This window comes from Psittacula echo (assembly GCF_963264785.1).
Source record: "Psittacula echo genome assembly, chromosome: 11".
In the NCBI taxonomy this organism is placed as follows: Eukaryota; Metazoa; Chordata; class Aves; order Psittaciformes; family Psittacidae; genus Psittacula; species Psittacula echo.
Window position 1 is genome coordinate 1,676,576 of NC_137746.1, and position 21,976 is coordinate 1,698,551.

The window sequence follows — 21,976 nt, forward strand, 5'->3', positions numbered from 1 at the left end:
AACAGTCTCTGTAACTCATGTGGCCATCCACGCACCAGCAGTGCGGGGGAAGATGCTGCAGTAGCTTATGTTCTGCTAAGGAAAAGCTGGTGGGCCTGACTGCAGGATTCAAAGACCCCTTTTATGGCCTTGAGCCAGGGCGATGAGCAAGTGTTACCGGTGTGGGTCAGGGGAAGCAGGCAGTGCATCACGGCTGGCAGTGCCTTGGCAGTGATTGTGGGGATTTTGGACATGGCGGCTCATTTACAATTTACCACCCACTGCAATGTGTGGGAGTCGCTGCTGCGTCAGGAGCTGCTCTTCCAGCCTCAGGCACTAAATTGAAGGATTCTGATCACTTTTTGTTAAACCCTACTCTCATTTTCCTTCACCGGGGCGTTATCCTGTGGGACTTCTCATGTGGAGCTAAGTAAGGAATGGAGGAGTTAATGTAAATGTACTTTGCCAAAGCTCTATCTGGTGGCTAAGAGAGCTGCATGTAATAAGTGCGAGGATGTTCTCTGCTCCGGGGATTCATGGCAACCATCTGAATCAAACTTTAAAAATAAACTGTGAGCAGCACTGCAGAGCAGATCTGTGCCTGGGGAGCCCACGTGGGCACCGAGGAATCATCAGGCTCTAGGAATCATGCAACCTCTGGGTTTCACAAAACGCGCTCAAGAAGCAGCACATGAATTTCACAGCTGAATCAAGAGGCATTAAAGGTTATCAGAGGGACTCTAAAATACCGCATGAGCCTTGGAGCTGAGTCATCTCATAGATAAATCCATGGAGAGAAAATATGGGCTGAACTGATAGTCTTGATTTAGAGAATAGGATGTGCAGGGGCAGCCAGAGATCTTCCTAATGGCCTTGAGCCCATGACACATGAACAAGAGCATCCCCAAAGGGAAGCCTGAGCAGTTCTTGCTGATGGGCAGAAGTCTGTAGGTGAGTGCAGAGCACGTGAGCAGATGGCCACTTAGGGAGGAGTGAGCTGGTCCAGCCCTGAGCCTGGAGCCAGAGCTGTTGTGCTTTGCTGCAAAGGGGGAGAGTGCTACAGGAGAGTGGTGGGAGGACATGTAACACAAAAGCACGGTGAGAAAGTCTGTGTGTACCAGGGTGGTTTGTCATCGTGACCGTATGCATGGTGACCGTATGCATGGTGCCCAGAGAAGCTGTGGCTGCCCCATTCCTGGCAGCATTCAAGGCCAGGTTGGACACAGGGGCTTGGAGCAAGCTGCTCTAGTGGAAGGGGTCCCTGCCTGTGGAAGGGGGTTGGAAGTGCATGAGCTTTAAGGTCCCTTCCAACACAAACCATTCTATCACTTTACCAGTGTAACTCTACCTGAGGCAACACAGAGCAGAACTCCTACTTAGGAAAGGAAGCTGAGAGCTGTCAGCATCACTTTAGTTGTGCTCATCCAGCATTTTTCCTTCACAGAAAGGGAAGAAGAGATACTGAAGCTGCACTAATATTAACAGGAGGGGTCTGGTTTGCCTAGGCTCAAAGGCAAATCATTGTTGTAATGTAAGATCAGAGCTTTTTTTCATCGTCTGAGCGGTTGGTTGGGTACGGCTCTGTGTGTACTGTGTGGTTTCAGAGCAGTCACCAAGGCTGGGGCTGGCTCAGGGGGTGTTACTGGCAGAGCTGCTGCAGTAAATCCTGCCCTAGCCCTGACTGGGTAGATGGGTTGGCCAGATCTGTTTTGCTGCTATACTTCATGCCCCTTGAGGGAACAGTGCGAGTTCTGCACGAACAGTTTTCCCCTTATCTGTATGATCCGCATTGCTACCAGAAGAGTTTGTTGATACAGGTTTACCCCAAAGTGCTTTGTGGTGCACTTGGATCCATCAAGTTTCAGGGCAGCCAGTAGGACCAGGCTGCTTCCGATGGGGCTGCACCATGTGCTTCTGCAGCAGCTCTGTTCTAGAAATCCCTGCAGGTCTAATGGTGTTGATCAGTGGAATGAGTGGGGCAGAGCACTTTGTCTCTCTCTAAACGCCTTTTTTGACCTGCTCTAGGTTATCTGGCACAGACGCTGTTGCTGCAGGCAGCCACATCACCATGAGAAAGTGTCTCCTGATGGGACTTCCCTGGCAATGCACACCGAAAGGACCAGTAGGTACCCAGCCGCTGGCGATGCTTCGTTCAGGGCTGCACACGTGGTGGAGGGGTGAGATGGGAACAGTTATTTGCTTTCTGTTACAAATCAGTGAACTAAACCTTGGAACTGGGTTAGGAAATGAATGTTCCTCATTACAATGCAGAGCTTTTGATCTGTGTTGACCTGCTGTGCCCCTGTTCTCCTCCTCCAACAACCACCCACTGCGCTGTTGGTGCCTGTGCTGTGTGCTGGCCAAGTCCCTGTTAACAACCTCTGAATCTGGGGGGTCCCACATGAGTCCAAATGACTCAAAAGCTGCCACGTTGCCATTTTATTCAGATTAATATGCAAATCAGGAGGCAAATGCATCCAAGGAATGTAGGTCACAGTGGAAGTGTGCGGAAGAGGAGAAGGGACAAGCAATGGGGAGTTAGGAGACTCTCAAAACGCCTCCTCTACCTTGAGCTGGTGGCTGGAACTCCCATGGGTCCGGTGGAGTTATTCAGTGACTCTTCTGCTGCACCTTGGTTTTGTGATGAAGCCAGAACCTTGTGGAGGGCTCCATGGCAGTGCAGGAGTGGTGTGTCCCGGGGCTTTCACAGACCAGGGGCTTCTGTGTGGCACTCACAAGGGAATGGAGATACCCAAGACATCTGTTTGAGCCTGTCCATCACTGCATGACCTCGTGCTGCTCCAGCAGCCGCAGCCAAGAGGACAAAGTCTGTTGTGTAGAAACATGGCTTGAAGCTTGTTTGCAGCCCTCCTCAGCACAGGTTTATGAGCTGATATCCCTCAGAACAAACAGTGCCGAGGAATGGATGAGCTGAGTTATCTTTAGCAAGGCCTGAGCCAGGGTCAGACAAACATCAGCTTTGCTGATCTCCGATGCTGCTGAGCTACAATCCCAGCCAGTTTTGTTTGTGTAGGCACTCCCCTGAGTGTGCAGCATTCACATCTTGCAGGTGCTGCTGGTGCTGCCTCCAGGTCTGAAAACACTATCTTGATTTTGACATGGAATATCAGTACTGCGTACTTTAAAGAAGTGACCAAAGTGATTGTATTTTATAGCAGGAAAACTGAGATGTGGCAAGCAGGCAGGCTAGTAACCAAGTAAAATCACAGAATCATGGAATGGTTTGGGTTGAAAGGACCTTAAAGCTCCTCCAGCTCCAACCCCTGCCACAGGCAGGGACCCCTTCCACTGGAGCAGCTTGCTCCAAGCCCCTGTGTCCAACCTGGCCTTGAACACTGCCAGGGATGGGGCAGCCACAGCTTCTCTGGGCACCCTGGGCCAGCGCCTCAGCACCCTCACAGGGAAGAGCTTCTGCCTAAGAGCTCATCTCAGTCTCCCCTCGGGCAGGTTAAAGCCATTCCCCTTTGGCCTGAAAATACAACTCCAAACTCCTGAGTCCTGGCCTGTGCCTTATCTGTAGCTTCCATCTGCAGCTCCCAGCCTTCCCCCACCACACAAGCCATGTCCATGGGGCAGGCTTGGAGGATTTTGGGGTTTTCCCTTTCCTGCAAGCAGCTGTGATGACACAGAAGGCAGGTTCCAGCTCTGGCCTGTGCCAGAGGTTCAGAAGGCTGCTTGCCCAGCCATGGCACTCGCTGTGGCACAGCCCCTGCCCCGGGCCAGCATGGCTGGGAGCTGCAGTTCTAAGCTCTGGTGCTCGTTGAAAGCACAGCTCATTCATGCACATGAAAGTCGTCCCGTGTCCAGCCAGATCTGGGCTTGACACAGTGAAATTAATGAGGACCCACCATTAAACCAGTCACAGCCTTAGTCTCTGCCAGCAAAACGCTCCCACGATCGTCCTTCAATGTCCCCTCTGGAGCCTAAATGCAACATCGCAACCCGAACCTCGAAAGCCGAGGGACCGGTTCAACCTCTAACCAAAGGTAAGGTGTACTTTCTGAGATTGCAGCCCTGTTCTCTGTACCTCTCGGTATGTGTTTGCCCCTGAGGTTGTACAGCACGGGGTACACTCATCCCAGCCTGCCTAAACACTCTCTTATCCCCGGTCTGCTCAACAAGGAGGAGGCAGGAGCTGAGTCACTGCACAAGCGTGTTGGCAGAGCTGGGTGCACCCCATCGCAGCACCGACCTTGCCAGCTCCACACCTTGGTGTTGCAACCTTCCTGCCAAGCCCCTGAGCACTGCCTGGGAATGCTGCAGGACAGGGCTGGTGTTGCTGGATCTCTCTATCACAGCACCTTATCTCTTCCGTGCCTCCCAGGAAGGAGTAGCACAGAGTTTCCCTGATGCTACCTGTTGCAATGAAGTCTTGTCTCGGCTGTGATTTCTTGCTTTTCCTTTGACACAACAATACAGGCGCAACGTAACCTTCTCCCTCATTTCCTTATGGTGAAGTCACAGCCGTGCTTTACAGGTTACTTGGTTGGTTTTTAACCAGGAAACCCTCCATCCTTGAACCTCACCTCTGACGCAAGCAGGCTGTGCTCTGAATTAGCACTAAAATCTCAGCTATTTGAACAGGTACCAAGCTCAGAGCCACAACTAATGGGCAGACTTCCCCATGAGGCTGAGTCAAACTGGGGAATGTTTCAGTTCATGCAGAAACACAATGATTTTACCAGTCCTGCTGGTGCCTCAGAGGCAATGTGAACCCCCCCCCCAACATACACACTGCTGTGGTTTCAGAAAATACAGGGGAAAAAGGGGTTTAATGCCAGCAAACTTGGAAAGCCTTTCCCCCCCTGGAAGTCTGTGAGCTGCCACAGTGCAGCACAAATCCAGGTTTCAAATGACCACGCTAGGCCCTGGTCACAGCGACAGCTATGGAGCAAATAGGATTTTATTTCTCTTTAAACCCTACTCCAGATATAGAGGTCAGGAGGTGCTGGAGCACCGGCGTTCACTTGGCAGCTTAAGCAGTTCAACACGGAAGCAGAGCAGTGCAGTGGAATCCAGGCTCCTGTGGGAGCAGGTGGAGCAGCCCCTCTGCAGTCATGGGTAGGCTCCAAACCATGTCACCCACTCCAATGTCACCAGCTTCAGGGAGACCATTGTAAAGTAAAAGAGGGCAGTGCTCCCCTCAGCACTGTCCTACAGCATTCCTTGCTGTAGGAGCATTCAGGAGAAGCCAATTACAGCCAATTAGAACAACGATGCTTAATTCAAGGCTGAAAAAACAAACGTTCCTGAAGTCACTGGCTTGGAAAGAAAGGCAAAGCATGCAACCAAGTGTTTCAGTATGGGAACTGGAGCACCTGATGGGGCTGAAAAGCAAAGCAAGTGTAGTACTGCCATCTCCTTCATCACCTCTGAAATACAGAGGGGTTTCAGCTGCATGTTTAGGTGATGGTGTGGCAGGCTGGCCCCAGGAGCTGGGCAGTTTCTGTTCTTAGCTCTGCCCCTTTGCATTACCTTTACCCAAACAGCAATTAAAAGAATAACTACCTCACTGCAGTGTATTAACCTGCAGTTAGCATGCTTTGGGGACCTACATGGAGCTCTATAGATGGAACAATTCTGTTTCTAATATAAGAGTTAGGTTTAGATCCATGATTCATGCTGCTGAGACAAACGCTGCTTTACGAGGTCATGCAGACACTGCATCATGAAACACCTAACATAACATAAAGCCCAAATTTTACAAACATTTATTTTAAGTAGGTCAAAATCAAAGGCCAAGCTTTAAATAAGAAGACTCGGACACAGGAGCCTTTGTTTCCAGTTGGCTACTCAGAAACTGCAGGATCCAATTCCCAGTTTTTCAGTTCAGTTTTTCACGATCAAGTACCAACAAGGGTTTTATTCAGATTAAGTGACTGAACTCCAGTCAAGTTTAAGCATTCACAGTATCATCAAAGACATGTGGTTAGTACCACCCGGTCAGAAAGTCTTTCAGGAGGAGGAAAAGCCACAATTCCAATGCTAACCTTGCTTCCAGGCTGAGGTAGACAGGTCATGGTGCTGATGGTGGGGTTTTAGTTTTGTAAAGTAGTTCATCTACTAAAACACCTTAGGCAATAACTGAGATTGTTGTGTTAGCATTTGTGATAGTGAGAAACTTTGCTTTGAAAAAGTACACAATTTGTTTCTAAATAGAAATATTCCTCTTCTGTTACCAAAATAGTCAGAAACATCATAGAAAACTATGCATCTTTCCTCTAAGAATTTAAGCCTGTGTAACAAGCCATATTCAAGTAGCCAGCTACCAGCTTGCTGTTCACAGTGTAAAATCTGCAATCCTTTACCTTACTTTTGCTCTCCAGCCGAGGAGCACAGATCAGGAAGGCTGTACCTTGAGCATTTTAACCTGTCTACACACACAGACGTTGAGGTTTTCAACCATTAAGTATAAAGTTGGCAGTCTCCACCGGCACATCAGCAGGACGGCACACACAGCGTCTGCAGTGCTCCCGGGGTAGCTCCCTCTCCATGGGGGGCTGTGAGTTAGGTTTCAGCCAGTGGCCTCTGGGGCCCCTATCACTGGTGTAGTCCAACATCTGAAAAGGCAGACAGGAGAGAAGAAATCCAAGCTGCTTCTGAGAGACAAAATTGAGGCCCTGGTCACGTTATTAAACAATTTGGATCCCAGGAAGGCAGCGGCTAGTGGCCAAAGAACAGCTCAGAAACAGGTCTGCGCTTCACAACGACCTCCTCTTCCTCCTCCTCCATTACCTCGGAGAGGGAGGAATATGAAGGGAAGCCCCCTCTGGTCTTTGGCTTCCTCCTTGGGCCCGTAGTGGCAGCCAGGAGCTTGTTTAAAGACGAAGGCTTCCTTAAACCTTTGGTGAGATCGTAGAAAGCCATGTCATCGGATATCACCCCCAGGAAAGTGCTCGTGGAGCTCAAGATGGAAGCTGCGAGCTTTGTGCTCTTCTTGATGGGCACAGAGGGCTCTGTGCTGTGGGGAAGGCTGGGGTCCCCCAGCAAGCGCCTGACCACAGAGGACGCCCCTTCCTTTAAGTACTGATGCGGCTTCTTCCCGCTGTAGTCCCGCAGGTCGGTCTTGGCGTGGTAGCTGTACACCAGCATGGTGATGACCTTCTCCTGGCCATGGATGGCAGCCAGGTGAAGGGCTGTGTAGCCACCGTGCGACCTGGCATCCACGTTGACGCGGGTCCCCCCCTTCTCGGCCGCTCTGATGATGTTTGTCACCATGTCGCAGTTGCCGCTCTTGGCGGCCCAGTGCAGGGCGGTGAACCCCGAGATGAAGTCCCTCCTGTCCGCCAAGCTGGCGTCGCCCAGCAGCAGCCCGTGGAGCTGCTGCGTCCACTGCCCGTCCGCAGCCATCACCAGCCACTGGTGCTCGGCCTGCTCCAGGGGCACCGCCGACGTCTCCTCGCTGGCCCGATGGTTCTTGGGCGCCCGCCGCAGGTAAGGCGAGCGGGACCCGGTCTCCACCTCCGGGGGTGACAAAGGGGACCCCAGCGCCTCCGGCAGCCCCGGCGCGGCGGCGGGGGCCGGCACGCAGCGCACCGGCAGCATGCAGGGCTTGGGGAGCGGCTCCCGCCGGGCCCCCGCAGCGCCGCCGGGCAGCGGCACCCCGCCACCGCCGCCCTGGAACAGACCCCGCAGCTCGGACACTGCCCGCGGCCCCGGCAGCTCCTCGGGGGGCGCCGGCGACAGCCGCCCGCTGGGGACGGGGTCCGGGCTGGGGTCGGCGCCGCCGCCATCGCCCCCAGGAGCCAGCGCGGCCCCCGGTGGAGGGTCCCGGCGCAGCTCCCTCCGCAGAACCACGAACTTGGTGCCGTCGCGCTCCTTCACCACGGCCACGGCGTTCACCGCCGCCTTGAACCGCTCCCGCCGCTCCGCCGCGTCCCCGCCGGCCTCCAGCAGCGGCCGGAAGGCGCTCACCAGCTCGGTGTTGCGCACCCGCCCGCCGCGCTCCCGCAGGAAGCCCAGCACGGCCGCGGCGCTGAGGTCCAGCTCCTCCATCCCGCCGCTACAGGTGGTGGTGATGGAGCCGCCGCCGTCCCGCCCCGCAGCGCGCGGAGCCCCGGAGCTGAGCCCGGCCTCGGGGCTGGCCGCGATCCACAGCAGGAGGCACCTGCGGCGGCGGCAGCGAGCGCGTCCCCCGCGGAGGTGATGGGATCGGATCGGGCCGCTCCGCCCCGCCCTGCCCTCGCCGCCGCCTCCCCGAGGGAGCGGAGCGGCACCGGCGCCGGTCTCCACCCGCGGGGCGGTGCTGCGGGAGGGACGTGCCCGGACCAGGCACCTGCCCCGCGGCTCCGGGGAGCAGGGAGCGCGCCCGCCTGACCCCGTCCCGCCGCGCTGATGCCTCCTCCCTCAGGGGGCTGAGCGTCGGTCAAGGCACCATTAAATCCGCGCTCGGAGCCTCCGCTGGCAGCGGCAATCGCTGCATTGATTTACCCCTCTGACGGCTTCCTAAAGCGATTGTGTGTTTGTTTCAATAGCGAATAAGTGGTAGCGAATGAGGTTTAGGTGGAAATCGTTCTGTGAAGTCAGGTGTCCGTTCTCTGAGAAGCCTCTTCAGAATCACAGAATCAGCTGGGTTGGACAAGACCTTTAAGCTCATCCAGTCCAACCCTTACCCCAGCACTGCCAAGGGCACCACTAACCCATGGCACTGAGGCCTCATCTCCACGGTGTGTGAACACTTGCAGGGACGGTGACTGCAGCCCTGCCCTGGGCAGCCTGTTCCAATGCCTGAGCACCCTTTGGGGAAGGGATTGCTCCTCAGCTCCATCTAAACCTGCCCTGGTGCAGCCTGAGGCCGTTTCCTCTTGTCCTGCCCCATATTACTATGTTCTGCAGAAGGTGTGATTCTATTACCTACATTTACCTATATATTTATTACCTATATTGTATCTACGATGTACATACGTGTATCTATATAGATGATTAACAACATCCCTGCATCCGTTCATGTACACCTGAAGAACAGAGAGCTTCACTGTTAAAAAGAGAGAAGCTGTCTCTGCTGCCATATCAATTACTTCTGCTTAAGCACTCAATATGATTATTGTTCTCTCTTCTACAGGGAATAAAAAGAAATCCCAGACAAATGCCTTTCCCGAGGCGGAGGAGCGGGGCTGAGGACCTCTCTGAGGGATGACGTTCAGCCTGCAAACTTGTGCTCTCCTACACAGAGTGTTGCAGCTGAGATCACTACATTGATTCCTGAGTGGCTGAACAGCTTGTCTAGGAAAACAGCGAGAGAGACTGAGTGCAGAATGAACATCAGTGTGGTATGAAGGCAGATAAAAGTGGCTGTCAGTACAAGGGTGGGTTAAGAAACCAGAAAACAGATTCGTTTTCAGTTTCACTCTCTCAGAACTCGAATAAAATGGACTATCAGCCTGTGCCCAATCTCCATTTTGAAGGCAATTGGAGGCACATCAATCCCCATGCAGTGCATCTCCCTCCTCGCTGATGCTGACCTCCCTTCTGCCCCCTCACACCTCGTACTGGTGGTGGAAGAGCCTCTTCCCACACACTGCTCAGAGCGATCCTTTAGAGGCCCTTCCCCTTCTCTCTCCATCTTTGTGCAAACCTCTGAAAAGCCATTTTATCTCTTGCTAACAGCCTGGTGCTGAGCCAGTTCCTCAAAACCACTTTGCTGCTGTAATGTTCTGTCAGATAATAGTGTGTAATCTTCATGCTGCGTGTAGCCATTCAGTATTTCTATGGATTTCTACACCTCTTATTACTGCCTTTTGACATGCATATGCAGCAGCCTCACCCTCTGCTCAGGCACCCGCTGGTGGCGAGTGTTCTGTGCTAGCAACGCTTTCTTGCTCGTGGCATCACCATGGTTCTGCCTGGCCTGCTGTAGAGAGCTAACGCAGAGCATCCAAACATTAATTGCTATGCTTTGGTTTTGCTGTTGATTTCTTTTCCTTACTGGAATCCATTGCAGGCTTAAGAGAATCTCAGCAGTCTGTGATTGTTGCACTGCAAACTTTTGACTGTACCCTAGGATTATAGTTTGTGTCTGCAAATGAGTGAGAGGAGGAGGGAAACAGAAGAATAGGCTCTTATAGAAAATGTTTTCTTGTGTTACAAATGTTAAGGGACAAGTTTCTCCTGTTGCTTGAGTTGGTTCAAGCACAGCAGGGTATGTGCTTGGGCTCACCGCTACGCTGAGGGTGTTCCTGTGGGCGCTTGTGGAGAGATGCTGTGCTCCCTCCCTGCCTGCATGGGCATCCCATCACCCCTCCAAGAGCTTGTGCTGGGTCAGGAACCCAAAGTGGGGGTGTTACTGACACTGTTCCCCACTGCTGGTCCTGGTGTTCCTTGTGGCCACAAAGCAGAAGGACACAGGCCTGGGAGGCCATAGGAGAGGAGACAGGATGTCTGCACGTGCTCCTCATGCTGTGCCAACCACAAACTGGTTGCTCTCGTTTTACTGCCTGACCAAGGAGCTCTTTCCCCACCCGCCTGTCCCACGTGCACTCACTTCATCCTTTGTGTGCAGCCCGTGCCATGTGGTTGTGCTCCTCTGCGCAGTCTTGCTGTCAGTGGGTGCTAGGTTAGGCCTGTACTTTCTGTAATTAGCTAAAAGCACCATTGCGGCTAATCCTCCAGCGTGTCCTGTTTGCCAGCCTTTCCCTTTGTTAATCATAGGATCATAGAATGGTTCGTGTTGGAAAGGACCTTAAGATCATGCAGTTCCAACCCCCCTGCCATGAACAGGGACACCATACACTAGACCATGAATGGTAGAATTGATGCCTTTTGGTTGCCTACCTTTCAGCCGAGTGCCAAGCACGGAGGGACCAGACCCCAGTGAGCTCTTTTCAGTTTACTGAGCATTGGTCGCATTCTGATCAGATTGTGCAGCAGAAATGAAGCTGTTTGAATGGATTTTACTAACATAGACAACAAAAGCCTGGAGCATCCTGGGTGCGATGCTCATTCGTCATCTGAGATTTCCAGCCTGAGAATGCAGAAGTTTTTCTGTGTCACCAAAACCTACAAAGTATTTCTTGTCGCGCTATTTGCAGAACGCTGTGGGCTGCTTCGGGGGAGATTTCAAGCCAACTGCCTTGGTATTTTTAATCTCCTGGCTGGGGCACAAACAATGCGCAGAAGCCCGTGATTGAATTCATTTACTACTATGGTTTTGAACACAAATCTTGCAGGGTGCTGGCTCTGCGTCACAGGCTGCGGGGAGCTGCAGGGCCCCTATTTATAGCCGTGGCACTGGGGAGAGTTGGTTTTCTGGTGAAGAAGTTCCACAGACTTGCAGGCTATCCACATCCCAGTGTAGTAAACGGCGCGGAGCCTGCAGCCTTCTCCCACCCCCTCAGGGAGGGAGGTAAAGGTTAAATGAGTAATTATTCACAGCACACACAACCAGGAAACAAAGTGGAAGCTCAAGGAAAGCATCCAGTCAGAGCAGAGAAGTTTCTAGTGGCACTTTCAGAACTGAAGGAGATGGTAGCCGAGGTCCTGCTCCTTCCCGTGTGATATTCCCTGAGCCACAGGGAAGGTGAGGTGCCAGGATGGGAGCAATGGAGGAAGAAAAGGGAATAGTCTCGGTCACTTGGGGTGTTTCTGCTCTGCAGAAAGGTGAAGCTTAGGCGCTATTGACTACAGAGCATTTGTTCCTGAAGGAAAACTTATTTTCCTCCAAACTGAAATCAGGGTTCCCAGAATAAATAGGATGACAAAGCCCAGGATTTTCCACTTTCCTTGTTGATATTTTCATGTGAAACAAAGGGCAGGCATTGTGAAGGAAAATAGCTCTTCCTTTGTTCCACGGAGGAATGCAGTAACCTTCCATAGAGAAACAATCGAGCAAGTCTGAGAAGGGGCAGGGAGGGGGGGAAGGTTATTTGCAGATAAGAGGCATTTCTCATACATGAGCAAGGTTCAGCTCTGACTCAAGGACCTCAGTAAGTGGCTCGGACGACGTTCCTCAACAGCAACCACTCAGCTGCAGTTTCTCACGTGTCTCAGACTCTGTACTTAATAAATCCTGCTCGTTCCACACGGATGAGACAAGGACCCATCCCAAGCATCCCCTGGTTTTCAGTGGTGCCTGCAAACTTGATGGGGTTCTAGCAGGACGGTGCAAACCTGGCATGAGGTACAGTGTGGTGATGCTGCCCCTTAGCATTAGGAAGCAGGGAAGTTCAGAGCCTGTTTCCAGCCATCCCACTTACACTCACTAGGAAGCTCAGTGTGCACAGGGAAGATGGACCCACAGCTCCTATTGAATTGCAGTTCTTCTGTAGAAACACCTTTAGGTCCCATATATTGTCAGTATAACCAATGAAAGTTTAATAAGGTGCTTGGTGGGAGGGTGCTGGGTGGGAGGGCTGCTGAAAGAGCAGCTATGAAACCATTTGATCACCATTTGATTGCGAATAATCCGCAGGAGGACACATTGCAAGAAATGAATAGTTACCAACAAGCTCCTTCCTCCAGCCTGCGCTGAAAACATGAAGGGATTCTGTTGATCTGCACTACCTGGGTTTGAAGATCAAGGATTCTGCTCAGCCCTGAAGGATGCAGTGGCTTCACAAGGCCCTGGGCTTGATGCGGCATTCAGGTGGCAGATACGGCAATCACTCAATCCCTGTGGCTGTGTGTGAAGTAAGAGGGGCTGTGAGAACCTTTATTTCTCTCTACCTTCATTGCCTGTACCCAGGGTCACAATATGAAGGGGTAAAGCTGATCTCCCCATCATCACAACTACTGCAATGCTACACAGCAAGGGGCATTTTCCTTTCTTTCCTCAGGACAAAGAGGTTCCAGGGGCACATTTTTGCCTCTCCAATCCTTTGTACTCTGCCCAGCTCTTTACCTATAGCAACTTCTCAGTTTATCCTACATTCACTGTGCATTTAGCAGGTTAAATATTCCACAGTGTTAAAATCCTTGCAGGAGCATCCATCACTGGAATACATGTCTATTACACTGAGCCATTAGGAATAATTTCCATAACAACTGATGCCTTAGCAGTTAAAGGAGCCACCAAATCAAATTCTCTCCGCTGGAAGCAACTGTTTCGATGCAAGTGAAGCTTTTGAAAGTGTCAGGTTCCTCTTGAATTTGCATTAGCATTGTGCTTTCTGAATTAAGGAGGTGTCTGAAGATACCTGCAAGCTTCTACACAGTCCAGTCCTGCCCCGTGCTGGGAGACACAGGGAGGAGAAGCTCTCAGCAGCACAGCTCAGCCCAGCCAGGGGCATCAATGCTGGCCTTCGATCCTTTGCAATGGCTCAGAATCCCCGTTATGCCATGGATCTTCGCATCTGCTCCCAGAAGCCAGTAGCTGCCTGGGAATCAGCTCTGTGAGCCTCCTGCCGTTACATTCTGCACTTCATTGGCAGGAAAAGAGCTTTTAATGAGTATAAGTCAATCACTTCTCCCAAAGCACCTGCCTAATGGCATTTAAACGTGTGTTAAACAAGGCTTTTACATTGTCTTCAATCAGGACTCCCAAGCTTGCCTGTAAAGAAACGAGGGAAAAAATAGCACAGAGAGCAGGGACTGTGACAGGAAGAAGGTTGGGGAGGTTTGGTCATTTCTGGTGGCCTAAGGAAATAAATGAAGAGATGGTGTTCAGCAATGGCCTGTTTATAGAAATGCGATATTTTTGCAACCTGTCCCTGGGCAGAACTAATACATGCATTGGCAGAATTAACCTGGTTATAGGCTGTCAGCTCAGGGAGGACAGAAAAACACCTCTTGTGACCTGCAGTGTGGATCTGTCACTGAACGAAGCAGATCACTTGGATAACACCTTCTCAGAAAATGCCTTGGAACTGCTTAAAGGGAGGATACAGCCTTCTTCCTAACCTCTGATCCACCAAAGCACTTGCATTTGCAGGGCAGGGGATGGATGTGGGCTGTGGGTTTGCTCTAGTGACTCAGCTGTGTGCCCGAAAGGAGAGCGGCTCTGAAGAGCTGTTCATTCATAGATGCACTGCAGCAGAGGGCACCAGAAAGCAAGAGAAACTTTGCGCTAGCAGCTGCTAAATACCAGCGTCTTTGTGGGTGCTGGTGCTGGGATTGGCTTTGTGCTTTACGTGGGAAGCGATGATGAAGAAAGACTCGACGGTCCTCTGCTGCGTGTTTTAGCTTACACAGCCAGCGTGATGGCTGCAAGCTGTTGGCACCCAGGCTCAAACCCACACCGTGGCTGCAACTTCGGTGTAACCCTCGTGTGTGACAGGCGCTGCTGGTGTCTCTCGGCCTCCCAGCCTGCCGAACGCCTGGGAAGACGGAGAAACGGGTCCCCGCATCCCTGCGCGCATCCCCCGCGCCCAGCCGAGGATGCTCCCGGCGCTTCCATGGCCCCACTCGCGTTCCCCCGGCCGCGGGCCGCGCTCAGCGCGATGCCCTCGTCCCCGCACTCGCCGCCCGCAGCGGACCCTGCCGCGGGCACGGAGGGGACCTCCGAGACCTTCCCCCGCCCGGCTCCGGGGCTGGGCTCGGGCTGCCCCCGCCCCTTCCCGCCCCCGGCCGGTGCCGGTGTCCGGCCCCCGGTTCCCCCCGGTCCCGTCGGGCGGCGCCTGTGGCGGGCGGAGGGGAGTTTCCAGGAAGTGGCCATATTGGATCCATTCAGCCGCATCCACCCGCGGCGGGGACAGCCGCGCTCCCGCCGCCGGAGCCGCGCCAGCCCCGGCCATGGCCGCCACCGACCTGGAGCGCTTCTCGGTGAGCAGCGGCGGGGCCCGGCCCCGCTCGCACGGACTCGGGGGGGTTTCTCCTTTGGGGGTGCTGGGGAATAACCCGGCCGATGGCGGGGCCGGGGCAGCCGGGGGGATGCGCTGGGCGCCGGACCTGTGTGCGCGGCCGCTGCCCGCCAGCGCCCGGAGTCACGGACCCGGCTGCGGATGGAGGAACCCAGACCCGGCTGCGGGATGTCGGGACCCGGACCCGGCTGCAGGAGGCTCTCGGGAGCGGGGCGCAGCCGGTGCCCTCGGCCGGCTGCGGGGAGGGTCCTGCGGGAAGGAGCGCTGGAGGGTACATGGGAAGAGAGGCTCCGAGGCCTCGGTGCTCGCTCTGATGCTGCAGCCGGTACCGAAAGCCTGTGGCGAGTTCGTCCTGGATGCCCAGGATGCTCGGGAGGGGTATCCGATACCCGTGTTGTCTGCAGGCATGGAGCACCCCGCAAAGCGGGGCGGGAAGAAATGGGGTCAGAGCTTCCTCAATTAGAATTATTTACATACCGCCGGTATGCAAACACTCTGGAACAGGGAGTAACTTAACGGGGTGTGTGTATGTATAATACTGCAAGGGACACGGCGGTTCAGACACGGGTAAAGCAAACTCTTGAGGCGAGCTGCTCTCTGAGCCGGTGTATGAAGAAGGCTGTACAGCAAACATGGAGCGTGACCCCTGCACCGCCGCCTCTGCAGCTCACATGTTGTATAACTGCTGTCGGAAGTCAATCTGCCCAAAATCTGTGTCGGCTCAAAACTATTCTTTGTCTATGGCTTAGTTGGTTTGTTGTTGTTGGAGGGGCTGTTGTAATTAAACAGCTCAGAGATGCATCCTGCAGCCTTTCGGAGCTAAAAGCGTTTCCCCACATTGAACAGCGTAGCTCTCAGAAGTCAGAAATGTCTGATGTGATATTGCTGAATAAACTGGGCACAGCAGCACTGTGTCTGGGTTATGGACGTGCCACTGGAGCACAAACAAGCCCTTGCTACTGTTTTCTCTGTAAACTACTTTTTGCCAAGAATCTCAAACTCTGCTTCATTTCTTTGAATCCTGGCCCAAAAGTTTCCAGCTCGAGAATGAATTTGCAAGGCTGTGACTGACTTAGAGCTTGCAGAAAGGAAAATTGATTGGGGGCTCTTATTTAGGAAAGTGAAAGCAAACGCTTCCAGGCTCTGGGAGAGGGGATCGAGGGGAAGCCTCCATGGCAGGGAATAGGATCTGCCTCACTGCAATTCTCTGCATTTACATCATGTATAATAAATAGTTCTAGTGTTGGTTTGGGGTGTGTGCAGTGCCCGTGCGGGCTTTCAGAGGTGTTGAGGAACCTAAAATACTGCTATGCCCTAGGAGAAACTTCAACCTGATCTTCTGTTCTTTGGTGTGGACTTGAGTGCTTGCTGTGCTTGTGTCAGTGCTCTATCGCTTTAGTTACAACAGAAGGGAGGAGGGCAGTTCCCGAAGGTGCTTGGCTCTCATTTGGGCACCAGAGTGAAGTGGCCGGGCTCCAACGTGACTTTAGTGCCCAACTCCATTAGGAGAAAATCTGCTTGCTTTGTGCAGGAGCTGGGTGAGTTCATAGGGACCTGCAGGGCCAGGGGATGTGCTGATCGGCTCATGGAACCTGGGATCTGGCAGAGGCAGGTGGGAGAGCAGCAGCTCGATTCCATTTGATCTGGAATCAGGATGGTCCCAGCTCCTGCCTCCTTTATCCTTGGTGCATGTCTCTGCTCTGATGCTGTTCCTCCATCATGGAACCTCATGATTCAGGTGTTCTGGGTTGCTCTCTGCAGGGCGCACAGCTCCCTTGGTGCCACTTCATGTCACCGTGCCTCAGTTTCCTGTGTGGGAACAGCTCGATGCTGCCAACAAGAGGTGATGAGAAACTGATTTATTTTTACCAGCTGATTGTATCTACAGTAGGAAGCAGTGATGAAACAGCCTCCGAAGGAGGGCTCTGGCACACAATAGGTCATGCTGTTCAGATGGGTGAAGCTATTTTAAGTGTCCAGCTGACACTGACATCCTGGATTGTGATGACCCTTAGGTTTGGATAATGTGTTTTCAGAACTCCCCAGATGCATGCTCCCCTCGTGCAGTCCTCCAGAATGCCTCTGTCTCCAGCACAAAGCAGTTCCCTTGAAGCGCTGCTGTTGGAAATGACCAACAAAGGCAAACGAAAGGAATCTCACCCATAGAAAGCTTTCTCTAAGGCAGCAAAATCACACCCGAACCTGTGTTTTTGTGAACGTAGTGCTTATGAGAGACCCTGGAGACTGAAGGTTTCTGCTGCTCTGCACTGAGAACCTGGCTCACCAGTGCCGTGTTCAGGGCTCGGTCTGCAAGTATTGCTTCTAGACCCCCCAGGCCAGTTGTTGTCATCACAGTTACAATCGGAGTGGAAGGAAGGCATTGGCCTTCTTCAGTTATGAAGTTATGTTATGAAGTACTTCAATCTGTCATCAAACACGGAGCTTCTCCGTGGCGTGGTCTGGCTGGTGCTGAGCTGGCACATGTGGTTCTGTGCTGGAGGAGATGCTGGCAGCAGTAGCTGGGTGTTGGTATGCTGAGCGGGAACCAGCCCAACCAACGCGTGCAAGAGGAAGGCAGAAAGTGCATGAAATGCATCAGGGAAATGCAGAAGCTCTGGTGGGAGCTGGAAGGGCTGAAGGAGAAGTGACCAGAGGTGTGCAGCTGAATAAATGGGATCAGATGTGAGACTGAGACTCTAAAACTGTTTTGCTTTTGAGAAGGTTTTTCAACCCCCCCGAGGTCAATTCCTTTCTCTTCTTAGGTAAACCCCATTGACCTCCTGCTTAACTGTCTGCATTAACACACTGAGGGGCTTTGCAGAAGGGCCTGTGGGGACAGGACAAGAGGAATGGCTTTAACCTGCCCGAGGGGAGACTGAGATGAGCTCTTAGGCAGAAGCTCTTCCCTGTGAGGGTGCTGAGGCGCTGGCACAGGGTGCCCAGAGAAGCTGTGGCTGCCCCATCCCTGGCAGTGTTCAAGGCCAGGTTGGACACAGGGGCTTGGAGCAAGCTGCTCTAGTGGAAGGGGTCCCTGCCTGTGGCAGGGGTTGGAGCTGGAGGAGCTTGAAGGTCCTTTCTACCCACACCAGGCTGGGATTGTCTGACTTGGAGGTGCAAAGGCAGTTGCTGGGGCTCTTAGTCCCATGCCTATGGGGAAGAGCTTCAGTCCTCAGCCTGAAGGTTGGGCTGAAATAAGAACTCAACATGATGCTGTATTGTGAAGGTGCTGTGGCTAATTGCTTTGTGCTCACACAGTGACTGTGAGCAGGGACAGCAACTTGTGAAGCAGGTGCTGGATGCACACATGTAGCTGAGTGTGAGCTGTGGTTGCGAGTGGTTGTCTACACACAGCCCTGAGAAGACATCCCTTTGTGTCAGTGATTGACAGCTAGGCTTTTACTGGTAGTGTTGCTGTAAATTAGTGCTCCTTAGCAGATCTTGCCAGAAAAGCACCACTATGCACAGAGAAAGCTGAACCCCATCTTCCTCACCGGGAACAGACAGTGCTATGGTTCTTTGTGAGCTGCTGAGCTGGGAGGGCCTGGCCACTTTGCAGCTTGGGGTGAGCGTTACCTTTCTCACACTGCTGCCTTCCTATGGCCTGTTCCTAGCCCTGTGGGAGCAGAGGGACCTTTGGACCCTGTTCCTGCTATAGCTGCAGGGCTCTGATAAACTCCATGCGTTTCTGCTGCTGTTTGCTGTGAGCTCGTGTGCAGCCTAAATCTGCTCCTCTGTGTGAAGGGGCCGTGTTACACCTTGATCCATGAAAGGTGGGCACGAGGAGCGGGCTGAGAGCAGCTCTGTGAACCAAAGCTATTGCAGAAGACTCACACTTAGCACAGGCTTACATTTTCTTTCAATCAAACTCTGAAGGAAAACATTTCCATGGCTCAGTTCCAGTGGAAGCTGAGGTTTGTTTGGATCCAGCCATCCGCCTGCCCCGTTCTCTCTTTCCCAGCCAGTGGCACCATTCGGAAGCTCCAGGGTTAAATTTCCTTGCCTGCTTTTGCCATTCAGTTATTCTACCTTAGCCTGGAAAACCCGGCGATGCCCCATGCCGCGTGGAACAGAAGTGACAGATTTTTCCCCAAGCTGGTCACAGGCTCAGGAAGCGAGCCCAGCGGGAGCAGCCCTTTCCCTCTGCCCCGGCCGCCTCCTGCCTGTAGCGCCTGCTTTTCTGGGACGGAGGAGTGGGGAAAACGCTCTTCCACGGGAGGAGACCAATTGGTGGTTGCCTCTCCGAGCCCTGCAATCCCTCCCCGGGAGGCTCGAGCAGGAAGCCGGCTCTGCCTGTTTCGACCGCAGCAGCAATGAGCACAACCGCAGTCCATCGCGGCTCAGCGCTCCTCTCGCTGTACGCGCCGGGAGCAGGCGCTGCCCAGAAATAGATGGGTTTGTTTTGGGGCTGCGCCCCGCGGTGCCGGTGAATCCCATGGCAGCAGGGATGCAACGCGGTGCTGTGCGTGGGAGCCTGGGCGCTGCTCCCGCCCGCGCGGAGCGGCAGCGGTGGGTGCAAGGATGGGAGCTGGCGAGCGCTGCGTGCCCTCGGCAGCGGCAAAGCAAAGCAGTGCCTCGGGAGCAGCTCCCTCCCTGGAGCCAGCCATGGCAGGGCTGTGCGGGCAGCTCCCGGCCCCGGCCCCAGACCCAGCCCTCTGGGCTGTTTGTGCTCCTTGCGCTCCCTTGGCTCGCAGCTCGGGAGGGGAGGCAGCGCGATGCTGAATGAGCTCTTCTTGGGTTGTGCAATTAGGAGGAATCTGGGAGGCAACAGGGCAGAGGGAGACGTGCAGGGTGTGGGCAGTGCTGCTTCCACCCGCCCGCTTGGGGCAGGGGCACATTTATGTGATTAACTGTGATTACTCAGTACATGTCCCGAGCACATTGAGGCTGTGGAGGGGAGAAGCTGCCCTGCTTGGTTCAGATTTGCTGCTACCCTTAGAAATGTTGTCCTGTCCCGTGCTGTGTTTTGACGAGGTGGGGCCTGTGTGTTCATGCACTGTCTGCTTGTTTCTCCCCTTCTCCACATCCACATGGCTGGAGCGAGTTCTGGGTTTATATATGAAGCTTTGCATTTGTATTCATGGAACATAGATGTGTGGTAAGAGATCCCATCTCTGCTCCCAGAGCAGCTCAAGCGAGGGAAGAATTCTGAAGGTGCTACTTCTCCTCGGTCCCAGCCATGTCCTTTCCTTCCAGAGCATCTTCTCTGGTGTAAGCACTTGTGCTCGCCTCCAACTTGTGACATTTGGGTACGAAAGGTGGAGCCAGTTGGAATTGGCCCCATCCGCAGTGGGGTGCCAGTGGGGATTTTCAGAGGGCTGGGGCAGAAGAGTATCAATGAGAGCTGCAGGCTCCTTGGGTGCATCCCCAGTCACGGCTCTGCTTGCTGGCTGAGCAGGGCCCGCGGGATCAGCCCTGTGGAGGCACCGCTCTGTTTGGACGTTCAGATTCCTTTGTGAAGCCAGGAAGTGTCTGTCTCCCACACACATGGAATTCCAGAGATGTCAGAGCCGGAGAAGGTTCCCATGGAGCGCGCTGCCTCGGGGCTCTTGCCCCCTCCGGCTGCCGCAGCCTCCAACCCAGATGGTTGTGGAGCGAGAGAGCCTGGATGGATTTCCTGGAGGGACCTGGGGCTGCTCCCATCCTATGCAGGAGGTGCTGCCATGAGCCCGTCACCGCTGCCTGACGTGTGCAGGGAAACACGTGGGGAATGCACCCGGAGCCCTCCGCAGGCACCGCGCGTTCCGGCTGGTTCTGGCTGTGACAGCAGGGCAGGACACAGCCCTCAGCCCCTGTGGGGCACTGCACGGGCACGTCTGCAGCTGCTGCTGGTGGGAAGCATGTGCCCAGGGATCCTGGGGCTCATCGGGAAGTTGAACATTCCCGCAGCAGCATCCAGGGCTGCGCCGGCCGGTCGGTGGGAGAGGAGACCCACAACGCTGTGTTAGGTATCATGTGTGGTCCTCCTGGTGCCCAGGCTCTGTGAGGTTGTAATCCCGGGGCAGAGGGGCATTGCTGGGCCTCCGGTCCAGTCCCTGCTTCCAAGAGGCTGCAGGCTTTGGATCCTGATCCAATTGATCCCAGCTTTCAGCTCTGCCACAGTGGAAGAGCTGCCAGCGCCAGCCTCCCCGTAATGCTCTCCTTCCCCCATCTTCTGCAAAGGTGTTTCCAGCTCCTGTTTGTGAACATAGACTTATTCTGTATTTTCTTACAGAATGAAGAGCCCTTTCAGTTTATCTCTCTGCTGTGTGTTTCTCAGATAGAGGTTTTCTTCTTTCTTTCTATTGCCTCAAGTCTTCACATTAAAGCTGTTCTGCGCTAATACACTGTGAGGCTTTCTGGAGGCATGCGGGTACATAGCAATCAGCTTATTAGCACGATGGCTCTGCTTTAGCTCCTGGAGCTGGGTGGCTGTAGTGTCTAAAGCTTCTCTTTCTGATGTCTCCCAGGCAGTAGCACAGGGAGACTTGTCCAGGAGCTGGAAGAGCTCTTTGTGGAGATGCTTATGGCATAAGGCAAACTGGGGAGAGCAGCAGTGGCGACCAGAACTCTTGGGTTCCCACTACATCCCTGCTCCCTCATCTAAAAATACCCTGACTAATAGCATGTATTGTAATCAGGCAATAAATTCTGGACACGTTTGTGGGAATTAGCCATGTTTATTTTAAGTGGTAACTAAAACAAGCAATCTTGGTGGCTGGTGTCCAGCACGGCTCCTTCGGCACGGTGGGGATCCAGGCCCTTCTTCAGTGCTTCTTTCCAACTGCCCCTACCCTTTTCCATGCCACTCCTGAGGGGCAGGCACTGAGCTTCCCTCTCGGCTTCGTCCCACAGAAGTTGGCCTTGCCAAGTGTCTCCTCCTCTTCCTCATGGTAGCATGGGGATGGGAAGGGATCCACTGATAAGATCAGTGGAGTGCAAGCTGGGAAGCATCTGCTGCCTTGGGTGAACTTGGGAAAGTCTCTTGCTTATCTTAAGGTGATAAGATTCATCCTGTCGGGGTTCATTGGGAAGTTCCATTAAATCAAAAGCCTCAGCACCTTCTGAATAAATAACTTAGCGAAGAACGGGGCTCGGGCGCTCTGGTGCGATGGGGTTTGTCTGCGCTTTGGGTTCCTTTGGAACAGACTGCAGGAAAAGTTGTGTTTGTGTTTTGGGCTTTGCTTTCTTGGTTTTGAAGAGCTTCTGGGGGCTGGAATTCTTGGGCTGACGAAAAGCTGAACTTTCTCATCCTTTGAGGTCAGTTT

The 21,976-nt window shown here is 53.6% G+C and overlaps 2 protein-coding genes across 4 annotated transcripts in view; one reads left to right on the forward strand and one right to left on the reverse strand.

Annotated features, from left to right (window-relative positions):
* Positions 1-6,663: 6,663 nt before the first annotated feature.
* On the reverse strand, positions 6,664-7,995 carry SOWAHA (sosondowah ankyrin repeat domain family member A; the record flags this gene model as incomplete). The annotated part of the gene is made up of 1 exon (XM_080627366.1): positions 6,664-7,995. The coding sequence occupies one exon, from the start codon at positions 7,993-7,995 to the stop codon at positions 6,664-6,666; it is 1,332 nt and encodes a 443-aa protein (XP_080483492.1).
* A 6,669-nt stretch (positions 7,996-14,664) lies between these two features.
* Positions 14,665-21,976, forward strand: part of SEPTIN8 (septin 8) — a gene marked incomplete at both ends in the record, with an annotated part of 36,787 nt that continues 29,475 nt past the window's right edge. For all 3 annotated transcript variants that reach the window (XM_080627264.1, XM_080627265.1, XM_080627266.1), the window contains one exon: positions 14,665-14,694. In XM_080627264.1, the coding sequence (XP_080483390.1) occupies positions 14,665-14,694 (30 nt within the window). The remainder of the gene's footprint in view (positions 14,695-21,976) is intronic.